Here is a 16,751-nt window from a genome sequence, read left to right as displayed (position 1 = left end):
GGGGGCGGGTATGCAAATTTATTCAATCTTTATATTTTTGCTACCAAACTCATTTTACTTTTGAAATTACAAATTACAAATTTACTGAAATTTTATAAATTTATCTAAGCTCCGTGCCAAAAAAAAAGGTCGAATACAAGACAAAACACTAGACGATCTAGACAGAGACACATAGTTATCCGATCTTGATAGGGTCATGTGCACTTTTGCCCATATTTTGTACTTTGTCATAGCATAAATTAAAGATCAACTCATTTGAAAGGCAAACTGAGGTAGCAAGTATCCGCAAAATTAGTGTAGGTATCAATCAAAGTGTTAAGATCAATACTTGCCCTTGTAAAAGCCTTGAAAAAGAGGATAATGCAGTAAAACATCATATAAGATTTACACAACTTTGGCAACAATAACAACATTGCTACAAGACTTCAAATGGTAGAGTAGATATCTCAACAATCTTGAGAACAAGTACTAAACAATTAGTAAGACCTCAACCATAGCCTATAAATTCAACAGTTTATACAGACTGATAAAACTGGCCATGATGAAACAGCAACTTATTTATATCAACATGTCCTATGAGAAGCATTGGCAAATATTTGAGGGTGTTTGTTACACCATGCCTAGTTCTTCAACCTTTACAACACATGGTAACTGAAAACACCATAACTAAGAGGACTATAGGCGATTAAAAATCCACCCGAATGAAAAAGCAGACATGTACATGGGATCTTTTCCCCATGAGAAATAGCTATATCTATGAAGCCAAAACTGACTACTTGATATACAACATGTCAACAATCTCCTGGCTAGTACCAAATAGGAGCATCTTGCTTTGGTGTGGTATCGTATCCAATGCTAGGCAGATTTCCGTTATAATTGGTAGACTGTATGTTGAACGAAGACCCAAACATGAAATGGAAGCTGTCGTTGGAGCCTGCATTGAAAGCTGAATTTAACGCCTTGGATTGATCAAATGGATCGACTTGTGGGAGCATAGACTGAGTTGTGGAAATATTAGTGTTTTTGAAGATATTTCCCTCCATTATCCCTTGGCTGAGCAGGTAATTGTCCTGGTGGACACGAGGTTGTTGATGAGGCTGCTCTTTGGTCAACGTAACATTCCCCCTATTTTGCCTTTTGCTTCCTTGTACATCACTATCATAGATTGTCATAAGCTCGTTAATCATCCTTTGCCCATCTTCAGGAACTCCTATACCAGATAGATCAAAGGAAGGTGGACCTTGATTAACAGGCAGAGCAGATGACTTTGGCTGGACATATTGTTGAGGGAAGACAACTGGCTTGACTTCATTAATCTGAAAGTTTGAAACTCCAAACCGGGAAGAGCTTCGGTAAATGCAAGCAAATTGATGATTGTCTCTGGAAGATCTGTCCTGAAAACCATGGCGAAGTTCATTGTGAGGGCATTGAAGAAAATCACATGTGTAGATCTTTTGATCCATCATCATGATCGGTTCATTGGCTTGCTTCCTCTTCAGACTGAAATCTAAGTTGGTGATCAGCTCATCCTTGTTTGGATGAGATTGTTGCTGAAGAGGCATCGTCTCCTTGAATCTCTCAGCACTGATGTTCAACAGATTGAGATGGTTTGGTTTTTGCTCATGAACATCAAAGTTAGGCTCATCTTGAGCACCTTCAACATCATACTCACTGCTGTCGTTCAACATGAAATTTCCACTAACACCAGCTGAGGACAAAGGTGGACAGCGATCAGGATAGAGTTCTCGAGCCAAAGCTTCCTCCTGGCTGATGATGGCAAGCCAAGTTGCACTTTCCTTGGCTGTCATCTTGTCCTGTAAGCACTTTGACTGCCTTACCAGCTTGCGGATTTTAGCAATATCAGGGAACATGTGCTTGATCACTGCAGTGAGGACACCAACCTTCCACGCCTTCTTCAGATCATGAGGCTTCTTGTAAGGTAGAGAACCTTGGTCCTTCTGCAAACCCAATTGAGGCCACCAATCCTCCTGTCCTGTGGGCCACCATGGTGGTGGAACACCTTTCTCCAATGGAAATCTTCTCTGAGGAGGATCACAGTGCTGCATCAAAGCTGATAATAACGAACCAAGGGTGGTATCTTGCAGCTCCTGCAAGGTGTGAGGGGTTGGACCAACTGGATTAGACCCCTCGTTCATGCCAGAGATGGCATGATCAGCTTGGTATTTGGCTATTGCTGCAGGACCATTTCGATCAAACCTCACTTTATCCTTCCACCACTCCCTAAGATTATCAGATGCCCCACTAACCGGCTTGCCTTTTTCGGGAATGATCCCATAAACAAAACCCTGAGCTTTACATACTTCCATCATTTTCAACATGTACTTCAAGATCCCATCCTGTGCCCTTGACATCTTCTTCCTCCTCGCCTGCTCCTGCGACTGACGTTGTTTTGCAGGATCGACACCTTCCTTACTTTTACTCATTTCTTTCAGCCTTTTCAACTTCATCTTGTCCCTCCACATCCTCCTCTCCAGCTCATCCACATCAATCTCCTCCTCATCACTATAATCATCATCAACCACAGAATCCGGCTCAGTCTGACTCTGTGGAGCAGCCACTTCCACTTCCACTTCCTTCAGCGGAGCAGGAAAGAAATCAAGATCCCCACAGAACCCCATTTCCTCAAACATCATCATCTTAACAAGATGAAAAAAGTGAAGTTACTTGCAACTTCCACAGGATCCAAGCAGGATTAAGCAGCTAATACCCAAAATCCAATATTCAGATCAGAATCTAATTGAAGTTGATCAGATTACATGAGCCTGCAAATACATTAAAAAGTAACATAAGAAATCTCCTTACACTGAAATCACACAAAAGACTAAACAAGCAAAAACATATGAAGTTCAAGGACACCAATCATCAAAAGAAGCATAAATTTGCACAAGATTGTCTCCACAAAATTCAAGCATCCCCATTTTCTTAGAAACTCAACAGAAAAAATTGTACAAACTAATTTCCCAAAAAATCCAAGAATTGACATACTTTCCTAGATCTAAAACATCGAAGATTCATGCTGACTGGTTTTCATATATTGGATTTATCAGCTGATCCCAAAAGGAGGAAAAAGAAAGCTATATTCAACCAAATCAACAACAGAAAAACAGATGAAAAATCCAATCTTGAAACAAAAGCTCAAATATTTACACAAATACTCAATAATCCAAAGATCAAACACAACTATATTGAAGAAGAAAACAACAGAAGAAACCCCAGATGAAAAACTAACACCAAAACCAGTAAAGATCTACCATAAAAAGCAAATATAATCAAGAACTAATTGTACACAGAAAGAAGAAATACCTGAAAAAGATCACTTTTTTTTGTTGTTGTTGCAAAACTGTGTTTCAACTGGAACTCAGCTTAGAGAATAATAATTGACCCTTTTCGACTTGTAAGAAGGAAAGAGAGAAGATTATAGTACTAATAATACTACAATTGGAAAAAAAAAATGACACAAAATTTGATCAGAATTTGACCAAAATGATATTTTACATATGTTATTTTATTTTTTAAAATATTTTTACCTTTTTATTTAATACTTCTTAACTAAAAAAAGAAAAAAAAGATTAATTTATTTTAAAATAAAATAAAAATTATAATTTTTTAAATTTCTGGCGAAATTTTCTGCCCATTTAACACGAGTTTGTACTATTTTTGATGGTGGAAAATGTATTGGGAGATGAAAAGTGTCGGCTCTATGGTAAAAGCCAAGCCAATAAACTCTTCCCTTTGGTTTCTTTTGCTCATTATTTATTCCATTTTGGATTTTCATCTTCTTGGATGGAGCCAATGGTAAAGGGAAGGCACCAGCGGTGCTGTTCTCGAGTTCGAGTTTTGAATATAAGTTAAATAAAGTTTTACATTATATAAATTTAAATACGAATATTAAATATTTTCTCTGTTTAAAAAAGAATGGTCACCGGCCTTTTCCTTTTAGTCTGTTTAAAAAAAATGATCTCTTTCTTTTTTTGGTAATATTTTAGTTTCAGTTTTTCACGTGACATGTTTAAAGCTACAAGATTAAAGGATAATTTTATACACTTGACATAACTTTAATTTAAGATCACAAGATTCAAAAGTCTTCTTTATTTTCTTAAATTCTGTGTCGAATCAAACTAGGTCACTCTTTATTAAACGGAGGGAGTACTAGATACAAAAGAAAACAGAGGCAAAGGGAAGGGAATTTGTTTCCTTTGTGTTTTGGACTATTAATAAAACACACCGTTTTGTATTTTACTCCCTCCGTCCCTATTTAGTTGTCCACTTTAGAAATGACACACAGATTAAGGCAACAATGATTAGCATAGTGAAGTTACAATTTTACCCTTATAGTACAATTTACAATTCCAAAATAAATTCACTCAAGATAACTAATCAATGATGGGAAGTTCATAAGTTTATTTACTTTATTTATGACTAAGTTTTTCACTTTAAATAAGGGTATAATAGGAAAATATTTGTTGTCCTTTCTTGATTTGTCAATATGGACAACTAAATAGGGACAACTAAAAGAGGAAATATGGACAACTAAATAGGGACGGAGGGAGTAATTGATTTGTAGTTTTGTGTTGAGTAAAAAGTTAATTACACTTGATATTTATAGAATAATTAATATATACTAATTCATCATATATTATTGTGATAGTGTGTATAATTAAATATAATTTAATTATATAACAAGAGTGAATGTGAAGATATGTGTTATATATTTGCATTATTAATTGTAATATAAATTTTGTGTGTGTGAATAAGTTTGTTTCATTAGCGGTGGCTGTTAAGATATAATGTATTTATTGAGTTGATATAATTAGGTGCGAGTAATTTTTTATTTTATCCTTTTATCATGTATGTTTATTTATTTTTAAAAAAATCAATCTCTTTATTCTTTTCTTTGTTCTTATTTACTTGTCAAATATTTTAAATTTTATAATTAGGTGTGAGTAAATTTTTATTTTATCCTTTTATCGTGTATGTTTATTTATTTTTTAAAAAATCAATCTCTTTATTATTTTCTTTGTTCTTATTTACTTGTCAAATATTTTAAATTTAATTTTTCCTTTTACTTATTATTTTTGACAAATTAAGGAAGACCAATTTTATTTTTCCTATTATACTCTCAATTTATTAAGTAACATTGAGTTAATTTCTTTGAAAAAAGTAGTGAGTAAATATATTAGGGACCCTATCAATTAACTTAAAATGGTAAACTCATTATACTAATCATTATTTTCTTAATAGATGTTCAAAGTCAAAATTTGATAAGTAAAACATGATGGATCGAGGAGTACTAATTTTAACAAAACAACAGTTAAAGTCATTGTTAGCTATTAATTGTAGTGTAAATGTTGTGTGTGAATAAAGTTGCTAATTCATTTTCCACGTTTACATGGTAGAGGGACAAATAATTTTGTGTGGACTGAAAATAATCGTATGTTTTAAACGTATAAATATGTCTGTTATGCTTAATACCTTTCATATATATATACTAGATAATGTGGCCCGTGCTATAATATAAATGGTATGTTTTGGGGCTAATAATCGAGTTTATGAAGCGATTGTTTGCGTGGATAAAGGAATAAGTTTTTTTATCACAAACCTGTACTTTTCTTTGACTCTATTTAAGGCATAATAAGACTACCCACATGCAACATTTTTGAAATATTTTATGTTGTCAATTATCATGATTTATAGTATTTTTACGCAATTTTTAAATATAAAAAAAAATTAAAAATAAGACAAATAAATTAAAATGGACCCAATATATGTTATTTTTGTTGTCTCAATTTATGTGACACAAATGAAATTTGGAGAGTCATCCAAATTTTCATAATTTTTTTTAAAATGTTTTAAGTTATTAATTATTGTGATTTATAATATTTTTATGTAACTTTGAAATAATGTACATTACTGGTCACTTTGTCCTAATTTATGTGATATGGATAAAATTACAAAATTAACCCTTTTAAAATGTCTTTCAGATATTTTAAGTTGTTAATTATTATTATTTATAATACTTTTTTGGTAATTTTAAAATGATATGTGTTATTTTTTCTGTCCCAATATATGTGAGCCTGATAGAATTCTGAGAGTCAACGTATTGTATTATATAGCTTTTAAATATTTTAAATTGGTAATTATTGTAATTTTTAATGCTTTTTAAGTCATTTGTAAATGATATATGTTGCTTCCTTGATTGGGACTTTTCCATTTGTGACATATATATATAGATATTTGGTGCCCGTGTTAATTTTTTTTGTTTTAATTTATGTGATATAAATGGAATTTGAAGATCAGTCGATTTTTTATATGTTTTCTTAAAAATATATTTGAAGTTATTAAATTGTTGTGATTTATAGTATTTTTGCGTTAGTTTTGAATAATATAGGTTACTCATGTTTCAATTCACGTGAATAATCATAAATATTTTCAGTTGTTAATTTATTGTGAATTCTAGAAATTTTGACGTTATTTTCAAATAGTACATGTTACTTATTCTATTCCAATTAGTCAACCAAATTTCTTATATGATTTAAAAATATTTTTAATTGCTAATTATTGTGATTTATAGCATCTTTTATGTAACTTTTAATAATATATAATTTGTTCAAATTCATATGACAATGATAATATTTTAAGAGTCAACGCAATAAAAATTTAAATTTTTAAAAAAGTTGTACCTCTAATATATTTTGTAGCTAAAATATACTCTCTCCGTCCACTTGTATTTGTCATGTTGCGCTTTTTGATAGTCCATTTGACTAATTTTCAAAGTTAAATCAGATTGTATTAATTCGATATTTTTAAAAAAAAAAATAATATGCAAAATCTATACAAAAAGTACTATAAATTGTAATTTTTTGCCTATGAATATGATTAAAAAACACATTGTAAAATATTAGTTAAAATTCTTATAGTTTGACTCTAAAAAGGAAATCATAACAATTAAAAGTGCATAGAGAGAGTAATAAATAGGTAATTAAATTTCAAGAAGTTCAAAATAAAAGGTTGAAAAAAATAATTAGATAAACAACTAATATTGAAAATTGAAAACATATAAATAATAAATGGGCTCAAATGAGGTCAAACTTGTTGGCTAATAAAGTAGTAGGTAATTAATGGTGTTAAATTGTCCAATAATATAAATTTTAAAGGTACAACCATAAAAGAAGAATGTACAACACTATCAAGCACATATCATCCAACACTTGTCATGTGCTAAGTAGTAGATATTCCCACTTATTATATATAGTAATATATAATATATATATTATGATCAAGATTTTTTTTTAATAAAAAATAAGCCTCACTTAATACTTCCTGCATTCCATATTAATTGAATTTTTGAGGCATTTTTTATTTTTCAAATTAACTTAATTGTTCAGTTTTCAAGATTAATTTTAGAGTGTTCTTCCAATTTTACCCTTCATTTTGATTTTCAATGTGATGACTTCATTAAATTTGACAATAATTAATAAGAGTAAAAATGGAAAATTATGTTAAATTTATGTCTTAATCTGCTTTTCTTAAAAGATGTGAAACACCTCAAAAATTCAATTAATATGGAATGAAGGGAGTATACTTTGTAATTAATGTTTCTCATGTAGTAGTAATTAATATGTCAAATTAAATGTGATTCAATTATGTCGGATGGGAGTTGGGGTTTATAGTTTTGAAGTGTAAATGTGCGTTAAAAGTGGGGTAATAAATGGAAAATGACAATTAATCCATTATCCAACTAACCCCCCACCCTCACACAATATGTGAAGGGATATCACCAAAATGTTGGGAGGAAAAAAAACACTTACTCATGGTTGTACCAAATAAATATATGTGAAAATATGTTTCATATTAGGTAGTTTTTTATTTACTCTTATAGTATTTTGTTTTATTCTATCATATCATATCATATATATATATATATATATTGATATATGTTGTTTATTGTATTTAGGTTATCACATTATTTTATGGTTGCTACTATTTTTTTATTAGTTTCTTTGTTTCTCCACCATTGTTTTTCTTTTCATTGTTTTGATATGTTATATTCGAGTCGAGGGTCTTCTGAAATAGTCTCCTTACCTCCACAAGTAGGGGTGTGATCTACGTACACTCTATCCTCCCCCGATCTCATCTATGGAATTCTACTAATATGTTGTTGTTGTTTGATAATTTTAATGATAAAATTGCTTGATTTAACGTCAATATTGATGTCTTTTTAGGAGGTTTAGAATAAAGCATTCGTTATTTATGTAAATATATATTAAAGACAAAGATTAGTTATAGGACATGATGTGTTTTTCTATGTGAAAAATAATGAGTGATTCTATAACATTTGTGTGTGTTTTTGTCTATGTATTTCTGGTGGGAAATTTTTGTAGGGAAGCTCTATGGGTCAATGAGTTTTTCTTTTCAAGGGAGAATACAATGAATTAATTAAAAGTTTGTGGGGATATGATGGAGAAAGGAATGTGTTAATTTGTTTGTTTTTCTTGTTTTGTTTTATTGAATATGTGAGTTGGCAATTAGGTCTTATCCTTTTGAGTTCTTCTAATGTCTTGAATACTATTCATGTATTTCGATTGAAATTTTTGATAATATTTTTTATTGAAATAGTATTTTTGTTTATTTTAATGTTTAAAATATTAAGGATAGTATAAAAAAAATATCTTGATTTATTAAAATAGATAAATAAATTAAAATATTTGTTTTTCATATAGAAGTCAAGTAAAATGAAATGTTGGAAGTATTTACAAGATTGTTACATTTGACCAAATATGTGGAAGAGCATTTATGGCTTGTAATTTTTTGTAATTTTTTTTTTTGAAATAATTTATGGCTTGTGAATTACTCTCTCCATCCCATTTTATATGTCACATTTTTACTTTACACTTGCATTAAGAAATAATGTAACTTTACTCTTCTACCCTTATTTAATTTTTTTGGAACTCAAGTTTTCAATCAATGAATATGAATTAATTTATTTTGATTAATTAATTTAACCAATGAACGTGAATCATTTACTTAACTTTTCTAAGTTGGTCAAATGTATGTTTTCAATGCTAATAACTCACAAGGGTAAAAAAGGAACAATATGTTAATTTATGCATTGATTTTATGAAATGATAAGTATTATGGACCAACTATTTATAGAAAGTGATGTCATATAAAATGGGACGGAAGAAGTAGTTAAGTATTTAAGAAAAATTGACTTATGTCTTTGGGGTGAAAAGGGGGGATGTATAGTTTGGTATAACATATTTTGGAAAATTAAAAATGTTTCTAATAACTTGTGTTAAAATATTAGTAGTAATTTGAGATTTTTTAACAAGATTTATAAAGGAAGAAGATCTAATTGATAACAGATATATGAGATCATTTTTATTGGTGTCTGGTGACACGTTCGTAATGGAAAGAAAGATACCACTACTTCTCCTCTTTGTTGGACCGCCGGTGCGAACACAGTGGTCTTGAAGCGGCGCATTCCCGCAATTTAGGTGAAGCATGAATGTAATGATGAACTCATTCGACATCAGGAACAGCTGGAAGGGGTATGACTCTTTAGGGTAATACAACAGATTATTCATGTGCAAATCGAGATGCAGTCCGATTCGAGCATATCCAGTTTCATATCCATATCTCGCAGATCCTGATTCTTCTATTACATAATACATATCAAACAGTCGTATCTAGATTGATATATTGAGATTCAGTATTTTATAATTTAAATTAGGTCTTTTAAAATTGTAATTATTAAAATTTTAGATATTTCTCAAGATAACGACAATATTTGTATTACCTTTTTTAGATAATCTTTTATTATGAGCTTTCAAAAATATCTCTCAAAATTGGTAAATCATTTTCATTGATTACATTGCATCTCTAAAAGTTTTAACTACTCCATTAAACAATCAGCACTAGATATTTTAAGATCCACTATTACAAATTAGGCTAATTCTTAAGCAATATAACTAGTAATAAAATATGAGATATTTCTCAAGATAACTATAATGTTTGCAACTCCTTTTTAGGTAATTCTTTTACTAGAGGTTTGAAAAATATCTCTTTTCTAGTTGGAGATAAATTTAGGTATATGTTATTTGATCCCTCATTTTAAAAGGTTATATATTCACACACCCCAATTATGAGATTTAATTATAATTACATATTTCGATTTCTTGAGAATTTTAATTTATATCTACTATATTCTTCGTTCCTCTTTAGTTGTCATGGTTTCTTTTTTAGAGTCAAAGGATATGAACTTTGACTAACATTTTTACGATATATTTTTTCATCATATTGATATGCAAAAATTATAATTTATAGTACTTTTCGTATAACTTTTAAATATATAAATTTTTAGTTTAAAATATTCGAATTAATGTAATCTAATTTAGCTTTAAAAATTAATCAAATTAACTTTCGAAAAATACAACTCAATAACTAAAAACAAAAGTCGAAAAGCGCAATACGACAATTAAAAAAGGACGGGAGGGAATAAATCAATACAAAAATCTTCTTAGAGGGAGAAGACATATGACATAAATAAGTTCTTCCAACAGTATAATTGAACACTAAGACTATTTTGGCCAAATTATTTTGACTATTTATCTCTTTATATCTTTGCTTAACTTCTTGTTTGGTACAACTTTTTTTTTTCTAAATAAAAGATACTACTAATGAGTAATGAGTATTCTTCGGTTTAGAAAAGAATGACTTACTTTTTTTTGCTCCATTTAAAATTAAAAAAAGTTGTAATATTTTAATTTCAATTTTTCATGTGACATGTTTAAGACCACAAGATTAAAGAGCAATTTTGTACGTCTAACATAATTTTAATTTAGAATCACAAGATTTAAAAATATTCTTTATTTTCTTAAACTCTATGTCAAGTCAAGTTATGTCACTTTTTTTTAAACGAAGGAAATATTATAGTGGAAAACACATACACAAAATAATAATAAAAAAAAAAGATAGAAAAACGTGTAAAAAAAGGGTGAAATAACATGGGAAAGGTTAGAAAGTGGAGATAAGAGTGTGACAAGTAAACAATCAATGGAAATTGAGGGGACACTTTAGGTGTCACTACTCACTACAAGTCGCCAATTATTGTCCTATAAGACTTTACAATAGTGAATTTCGTATTTTCACCGTTCTATATCAGTCGTCTATTTTTTTTACACGTTTCTTAAGAAGTTGTAAATGAGAGAGATTGTTTTACTAATTTATCTCTTGAAAAACGGTTTTGAAAATTTTAAAACATGTTTATATTTTTAAATGAATTAATTGTAAGATAAAAATGAAAAAATATAATTAATTATGTCTTGATTTTGTAAATTTACAAGTAATTTGAGATAACTAATATATAACGGAAGGAGTAATAGGAAAAGGAAGGGGGTGAGGATGAAATATTTATTTTAACTATTATTTATCTCATTTATGGGACAGAGTTGGGTCCATAGCTCAGTGGTAGAGCATTTGACTGCAGATCAAGAGGTCACCGGTTCGAACCCGGTTGGGCCCTTTTTTTGAAAAAATATTTACTTTCTTGAGCATATGGTGGTTTTGGAGAGATTATCCTAGCTCCATGATTACATAAATATAAATAGTTTATAAAATAGATTAAAATTTAAACTTTCTCAAACTCTAATACTTTTTCCGTCTACCTTTCGATTCATCACACATCTCTGCATTAAGTTATGAGTCATTTGGATTACAAATGGCTCAAATTCTATCTTATTCTTCGATTTTAGTATTATTCGTTGATTTTTGTTGTAGTTATTGTATTATTTGTTTTGCTATTTGTTCTCTTCTTAATTGTTTTCAGGATGGCTTTTTCGTTACTCTATTAGCTTTGCATATTTGATTTTTGATATGTTTTATTTGAGTCGAAGGTCTATCTGAAACAACTTTTCTACTTTTAAAAAGTAAGGATAAGGCTACATACACACCATCTACTCCAGACCTCACTTTATGAGATTACACTGAATATGTCAATGGTCGAATAAACTGCTCAAATGTATCCAAATTTAACTTTGCTTGCACATTTTTATTTGTTAAAGTATTCAATAACACAATATATTAGGTTAATCTTATACAAGACAAGAGTAGATATATATTTATGGCTGTCAGAATCTAATTTCTACTTGGCTTTTTTTCCCTTTAAGATTCTTGTACAATAGAAAAATATTTTTCTCAGAACAACAGCTACTAATAAACTAGATAACTGAACAGCAACTTAATCTTAAAATGTCAGAACAAACAATTTTCTTTCAATAATTTAAGCAAAAGGTGTCAACCACTCATTTTTCGCCACGTAGATGATTAAAAAAAAAACTATGCCAGGTCATTATGTTTACAACTGTTTTGATTTCATCAAACTGCTAAAGAACAAACTAATTAAGATATTAATTTTTCCTAATAAGAAAATAGTATAAGCCAGTTAGCCTATCAACAAAAGTTGTCTAGTGTTTTTGGGACAGTTCTTAATGCATAGTTGTATGTACATTGCATTTGCCTTTGCCCTTACAATTTTTTTATTGTTTTTTTTGTTTTTTTTTAATCTGTTCTGTTCATGTAGTTTCTGTATTGAGTCTGTTAAAGAAAATGACCAGATGCATGTACATGTAAAAGGTACTCAAAGATTGCTTCATATTATAGGTTTGTGCCTCCTAAAGACTCTCCTAAAGACTTTTCTTGGTTCCACTCGATGTCTGGTATCCGTATTGGAGTCTGACAACATTCAGATTCTTGCTGCATAATCTCTGGTTAAAGGAGTAGCAACCCATCCACTGGAACACATTCTTTAGTGGTGCCTCCTAAAGACTTGTAACCATCTTAATTAAATATTTTGTTTAAATGTTTGGGATAGCATTTAAACAAAGATTTAATGGTCAATTATTGTTGATGGAGATCTTAAGCAAAATTAATGACTTATTAAAGGAAAATATAGTTCAGTAAAGTAGAATCAATCACAAGAAAATTGAATGTGAAGGAGTCAGCCAATACTATGTGTTGCTTCTTAAGTTAGAAATGAAGCAATAAAAATAATTGTGATCTGCTATTCACATGATCCCTGTCATATTACTTTTCATTTCCTCACTTTACTTGTTCCATTTTACTTAATGGTAATCTGGCCAACTTACACGCACCTTGACTATTCTACCAGACACTTGTTATCTCCCACTAGCATAGTATTAGGTAACTCTACCCACACAAAGGCTTCAGCAAATAGTAAAGAGTCATCTAACAGTATTTTTAGTTTCTATTAACACTTTCATTGTAAGCAACACACTTGGGAGTCGGGTATACGTTAATTCGAGATTATTCAAATATGAGCAGGATAACTTAGCCCCATAGTCCATAGAAATGTACTTAAGACAAGCATGTCCACAATCCTGGAGAAACTTGACCAAAGGAAACTCAATAAAAAGTCATGTTGTTGCATAGGAAATGAAACAGTTCATTTCATAAAAGCAATAATGTTACATTAGGTAAAGATCATAGAAGAAAACTTCTTACTACACAGCTACAAAAGAGCAGAAATCTCAAACATGAAACAACCTTGAGAACTGTATGGCAAAAGACTACCTTCGCCTGCCTATAAATTCAGCAGTAAATACTGATACAGCCCATGCTGAAAGAAGCGACAAGCTTTTGATCAACATTAACATGCAGACGATCAAAAAAACCTAAACAGCGAGATCAAAATAACTGAAAGTTTGGATTAAACCAAAATTGCAACACATATAACAAGATAGTCTTAACTTATTTATCAGATATCTATACATTCTATAAGCAGCATTGGCTAATACTTGAGGGTATCTCTTCCTTCTCCTTTGTTACACCATGCCGCCTAGCTTTCAACACTCTACAACATATGGTGAACAGAAATATCTTGACTAAGAGAGTTGTAAGCGATTAAAAATACACCTGATAATGAAGACCAATTATAATGCGATGTGCCAATCTTGGGGAACAAGCTATATCTATGAAGCCCTGACTGACTATATATTTTTCACCAATATCCTGGCTAGTACCAAATTGGAATATCTTGCTTCGGTGTGGCATCACATCCAATGCCAGACAGACTTCCAGGGTAATTGGTGGACTGTAAGTTGAACGGAGGCCCAAACATGAAATGCAAATTGTCACTTGAATTTAGGATCTTGCATTGATCAACAGGATTGCTTTGTGGGTGCATAGACTGACTTGCGGAAACATTAATATCTTTGAAGATATTCCCCTCCATCATCCCTCGACTGTGTAGGTAATTGACCTGGTCAACACGAGGTTGTTGATGAAGCTGCTGCTCTTTGGTCACTGCAACATTCCCCGTATTTTGGCTTTTGTTTCCTTGTATATTACAGTCATAGAATGACATAAGGTCATCAATCATCCTTTGCCCATCTTCAGGAACTCCTACTCCAAATAGACCAAAGGGAGGTGGACTTGGATTAACAGGCAGAGCAACTGAACTTGACGGGACATATTGTTGAGGGAAGACAACTGGCTTGACTTCGTTCATGGGAAACTTTGAAACTCCAAATTGAGAAGTATTTCTGAAAGGGCAAGCCAGTTGATGATTGTCTCTCGCAGATCTGTCCTGAAAACCGTGGCGAAGTTCACTGTAAGGACATTGAAGAATCTCACACGTATAAATCTGAGCCATGGTAACAGTCTGTTCATTGGATTGCTTCCTCTTCCGGGTGAAATCTAAGTTGGTAATCATTTCATCCTTGATTGGATGAGACTGTTGTTGCAGAGGCAGCCTCTCGTTGAATCTCTCAACAGTGACATTCAACAAATTGAGATGGTGTGGTTTTTGCTCTTGAACATCAAAGTTACACTCATCTTGAGCACCATCAACATCATACTCACTGCTGTCATTCACAGTGAAAGTTCCACTACCACCAGCTGACGACAAAGGTGGACAGCGATCAGGGTATAGTTCTCGAGCCAAAGCTTCCTCCTGATTGATGATAGCAAGCCAAGTCGCACTTTCTTTTGCTGTCATCTTATCCTGCAAGCACTTTGACTGCCTCACAAGCTTCCGGATTTTAGCAATATCAGGGGAAATGTGCTTGATCACCGCTGTTAGGACACCAACCTTCCACGCCTTCTTCAGATCATGAGGCTTTTTATAAGGTGGAGGACCTTGGTCTTTCTGCAAACCCAATTGAGGCCACCAATCCTCCTGTCCTGTAGGCCACCATGGGGGTGAAACACCTTTCTCCAACGGAAATCTTCTCTGAGGAGGATCACAGTGCTGCATCAAAGCTGACAATAACGAACCAAGGGTGGTATCTTGCAGCTCCTGCAAGGTGTGAGGTGTAGGACCAACTGGATTTGATACCTCATTCTTGCCTGGGATGGCATGCTCAGCTTGGTATTTGGCTATAGACGCAGGGCCATTGCGATCAAATCTCACTTTATCCTTCCACCACTCCCTAAGATTATCAGATGCCCCACCAACCGGCTTGCCTTTTTCCGGAATGATCCCATAAACAAAACCCTGAGCTTTACATACTTCCATCATTTTCAACATGTACTTCAAGATCCCATCCTGTGCCCTCGACATCTTCTTCCTCCTTGCCTGCTCCTGTGACTGGCGTCGTTTCACAGAATCAACATCTTCCATCCCCTGATTCATTTCTTTCAGCCTTTTCAGCTTCATCTTGTCCCTCCACACTCTCTTCTCTAGCTCATCCACATCAATATCCTCATCGCTATAATCATCATCCACCACCTGCTCTGCCTCAGTCTGTGGAGCAGCCACCTCCACGTCCTTAAGCGGAGCAGGAAAGAAATCAAGATCCCCACAGAACCCCATTTCCTCAAACATCATCATCTTGACAAGAACAACACTCCTCCAAACAATAATCAAACACCAAACTTCAAGAAACCTAAACAGAATTAGCAGCTAACACCCAATTTTTCACAGATTATCCTGTCCTTTCTCAATACTCATCAATCGAAATCAACTAAATTACGCGATACTTGATCCTGCAAATACATTTAAAAGGGAAAATAAGAAAATCTCTTCACAAAGTACCACAAATGAATAACACAAAACAGTGTTGACATATGAATATCTCAATACACAGGCAGTTCAACTAAAAGCTAAAAGGAGAGAAAAAGGTGGCCCTTTTTACATTGGTCATAAAAAAAAACATAGATTTTTGCACATGAAAGAAAAAACCAAGATAATCTCCCAAAAATATAAAAAAGGTACAAATTATTTCCCGCGAAAATCCAAAAAAAATTAACATATTTTCCCAGATCTAAACCGTCAATATTAATGTAACCCCCAAACAGAAATCTGAATACCCAAAAAAAAAAAGACTTTTTTTTAAAGGAAAGTAAAAAGAATCTTGTAACTCACCCAACTATGCTAATGTTCATATATTATATACATCAGATGATAAATTATAAACAATAAAAGAAGGTAAATTCAACTAATCAAGAATCATAAACACATAAAAATCCAATCTTTAAGCAAAAGCACAAATCTTTACAACAAAAAAAAACACCATTAAAGATCACTAATTAACAAAAGAAAGAACAAAAACAAATATTTGTAAAGAAGACAGAGACATACAAATATTAGTATGTGAGTACCTGAATTTATGATTTTTGCAAAAGTGTATTAAACTCTTTCTCTCTACTGACCATTTTTTAGACTCTATGTGGAAGCAGAGAAGAAAGATAAGTAAGAAATAGATAGAGAG

At 31.9% G+C, this 16,751-nt stretch overlaps 2 protein-coding genes and 1 non-coding gene across 4 annotated transcripts; 1 reads left to right on the top strand and 2 right to left on the bottom strand.

Moving 5' to 3' along the window:
• Nucleotides 1-358: 358 nt before the first annotated feature.
• LOC102587983 (protein ETHYLENE INSENSITIVE 3-like) lies at nt 359-15,914 on the bottom strand. Of its 2 annotated transcripts, none has more exons than XM_006361067.2 (2): nt 3,325-3,429; nt 359-2,783 (listed from the first exon to the last, which is right to left on the bottom strand). In XM_006361067.2, the coding sequence occupies exon 2, from the start codon at nt 2,655-2,657 to the stop codon at nt 807-809; it is 1,851 nt and encodes a 616-aa protein (XP_006361129.1). In that variant the 5' UTR covers nt 2,658-2,783; nt 3,325-3,429; the 3' UTR covers nt 359-806. The 2 variants fall into 2 exon arrangements, with proteins under 2 accessions (XP_006361129.1, XP_006361130.1); XM_006361068.2 differs by lacking the exon at nt 3,325-3,429 and adding an exon at nt 15,872-15,914 and having other exon boundaries at nt 367-2,657.
• On the top strand, nt 11,474-11,545 carry TRNAC-GCA (transfer RNA cysteine (anticodon GCA)). Its single transcript has one exon. It is a non-coding gene; the product is annotated as a tRNA-Cys (tRNA).
• On the bottom strand, nt 13,726-16,728 carry LOC102588525 (ETHYLENE INSENSITIVE 3-like 1 protein). The gene is made up of 2 exons (XM_006361069.2): nt 16,642-16,728; nt 13,726-16,026 (listed from the first exon to the last, which is right to left on the bottom strand). The coding sequence occupies exon 2, from the start codon at nt 15,869-15,871 to the stop codon at nt 14,054-14,056; it is 1,818 nt and encodes a 605-aa protein (XP_006361131.1). The 5' UTR covers nt 15,872-16,026; nt 16,642-16,728; the 3' UTR covers nt 13,726-14,053.
• Nucleotides 16,729-16,751: the final 23 nt, after the last annotated feature.

The sequence above is a fragment of the Solanum tuberosum genome, unplaced genomic scaffold (assembly GCF_000226075.1).
Source record: "Solanum tuberosum cultivar DM 1-3 516 R44 unplaced genomic scaffold, SolTub_3.0 scf00345, whole genome shotgun sequence".
NCBI lineage: Eukaryota > Viridiplantae > Streptophyta > Magnoliopsida > Solanales > Solanaceae > Solanum > Solanum tuberosum.
Note: the sequence above shows the minus strand (reverse complement) of the source record. Positions and strands in the feature narration are given on the sequence as shown.

Excerpts from the sequence above, each read along its gene's own strand:
- LOC102588525 (XM_006361069.2), bottom strand. The coding sequence starts at position 15,871 with ATGATGATGTTTGAGGAAATGGGGTTCTGTGGGGATCTTGATTTCTTT.
- LOC102587983 (XM_006361068.2), bottom strand. The coding sequence starts at position 2,657 with ATGATGATGTTTGAGGAAATGGGGTTCTGTGGGGATCTTGATTTCTTT.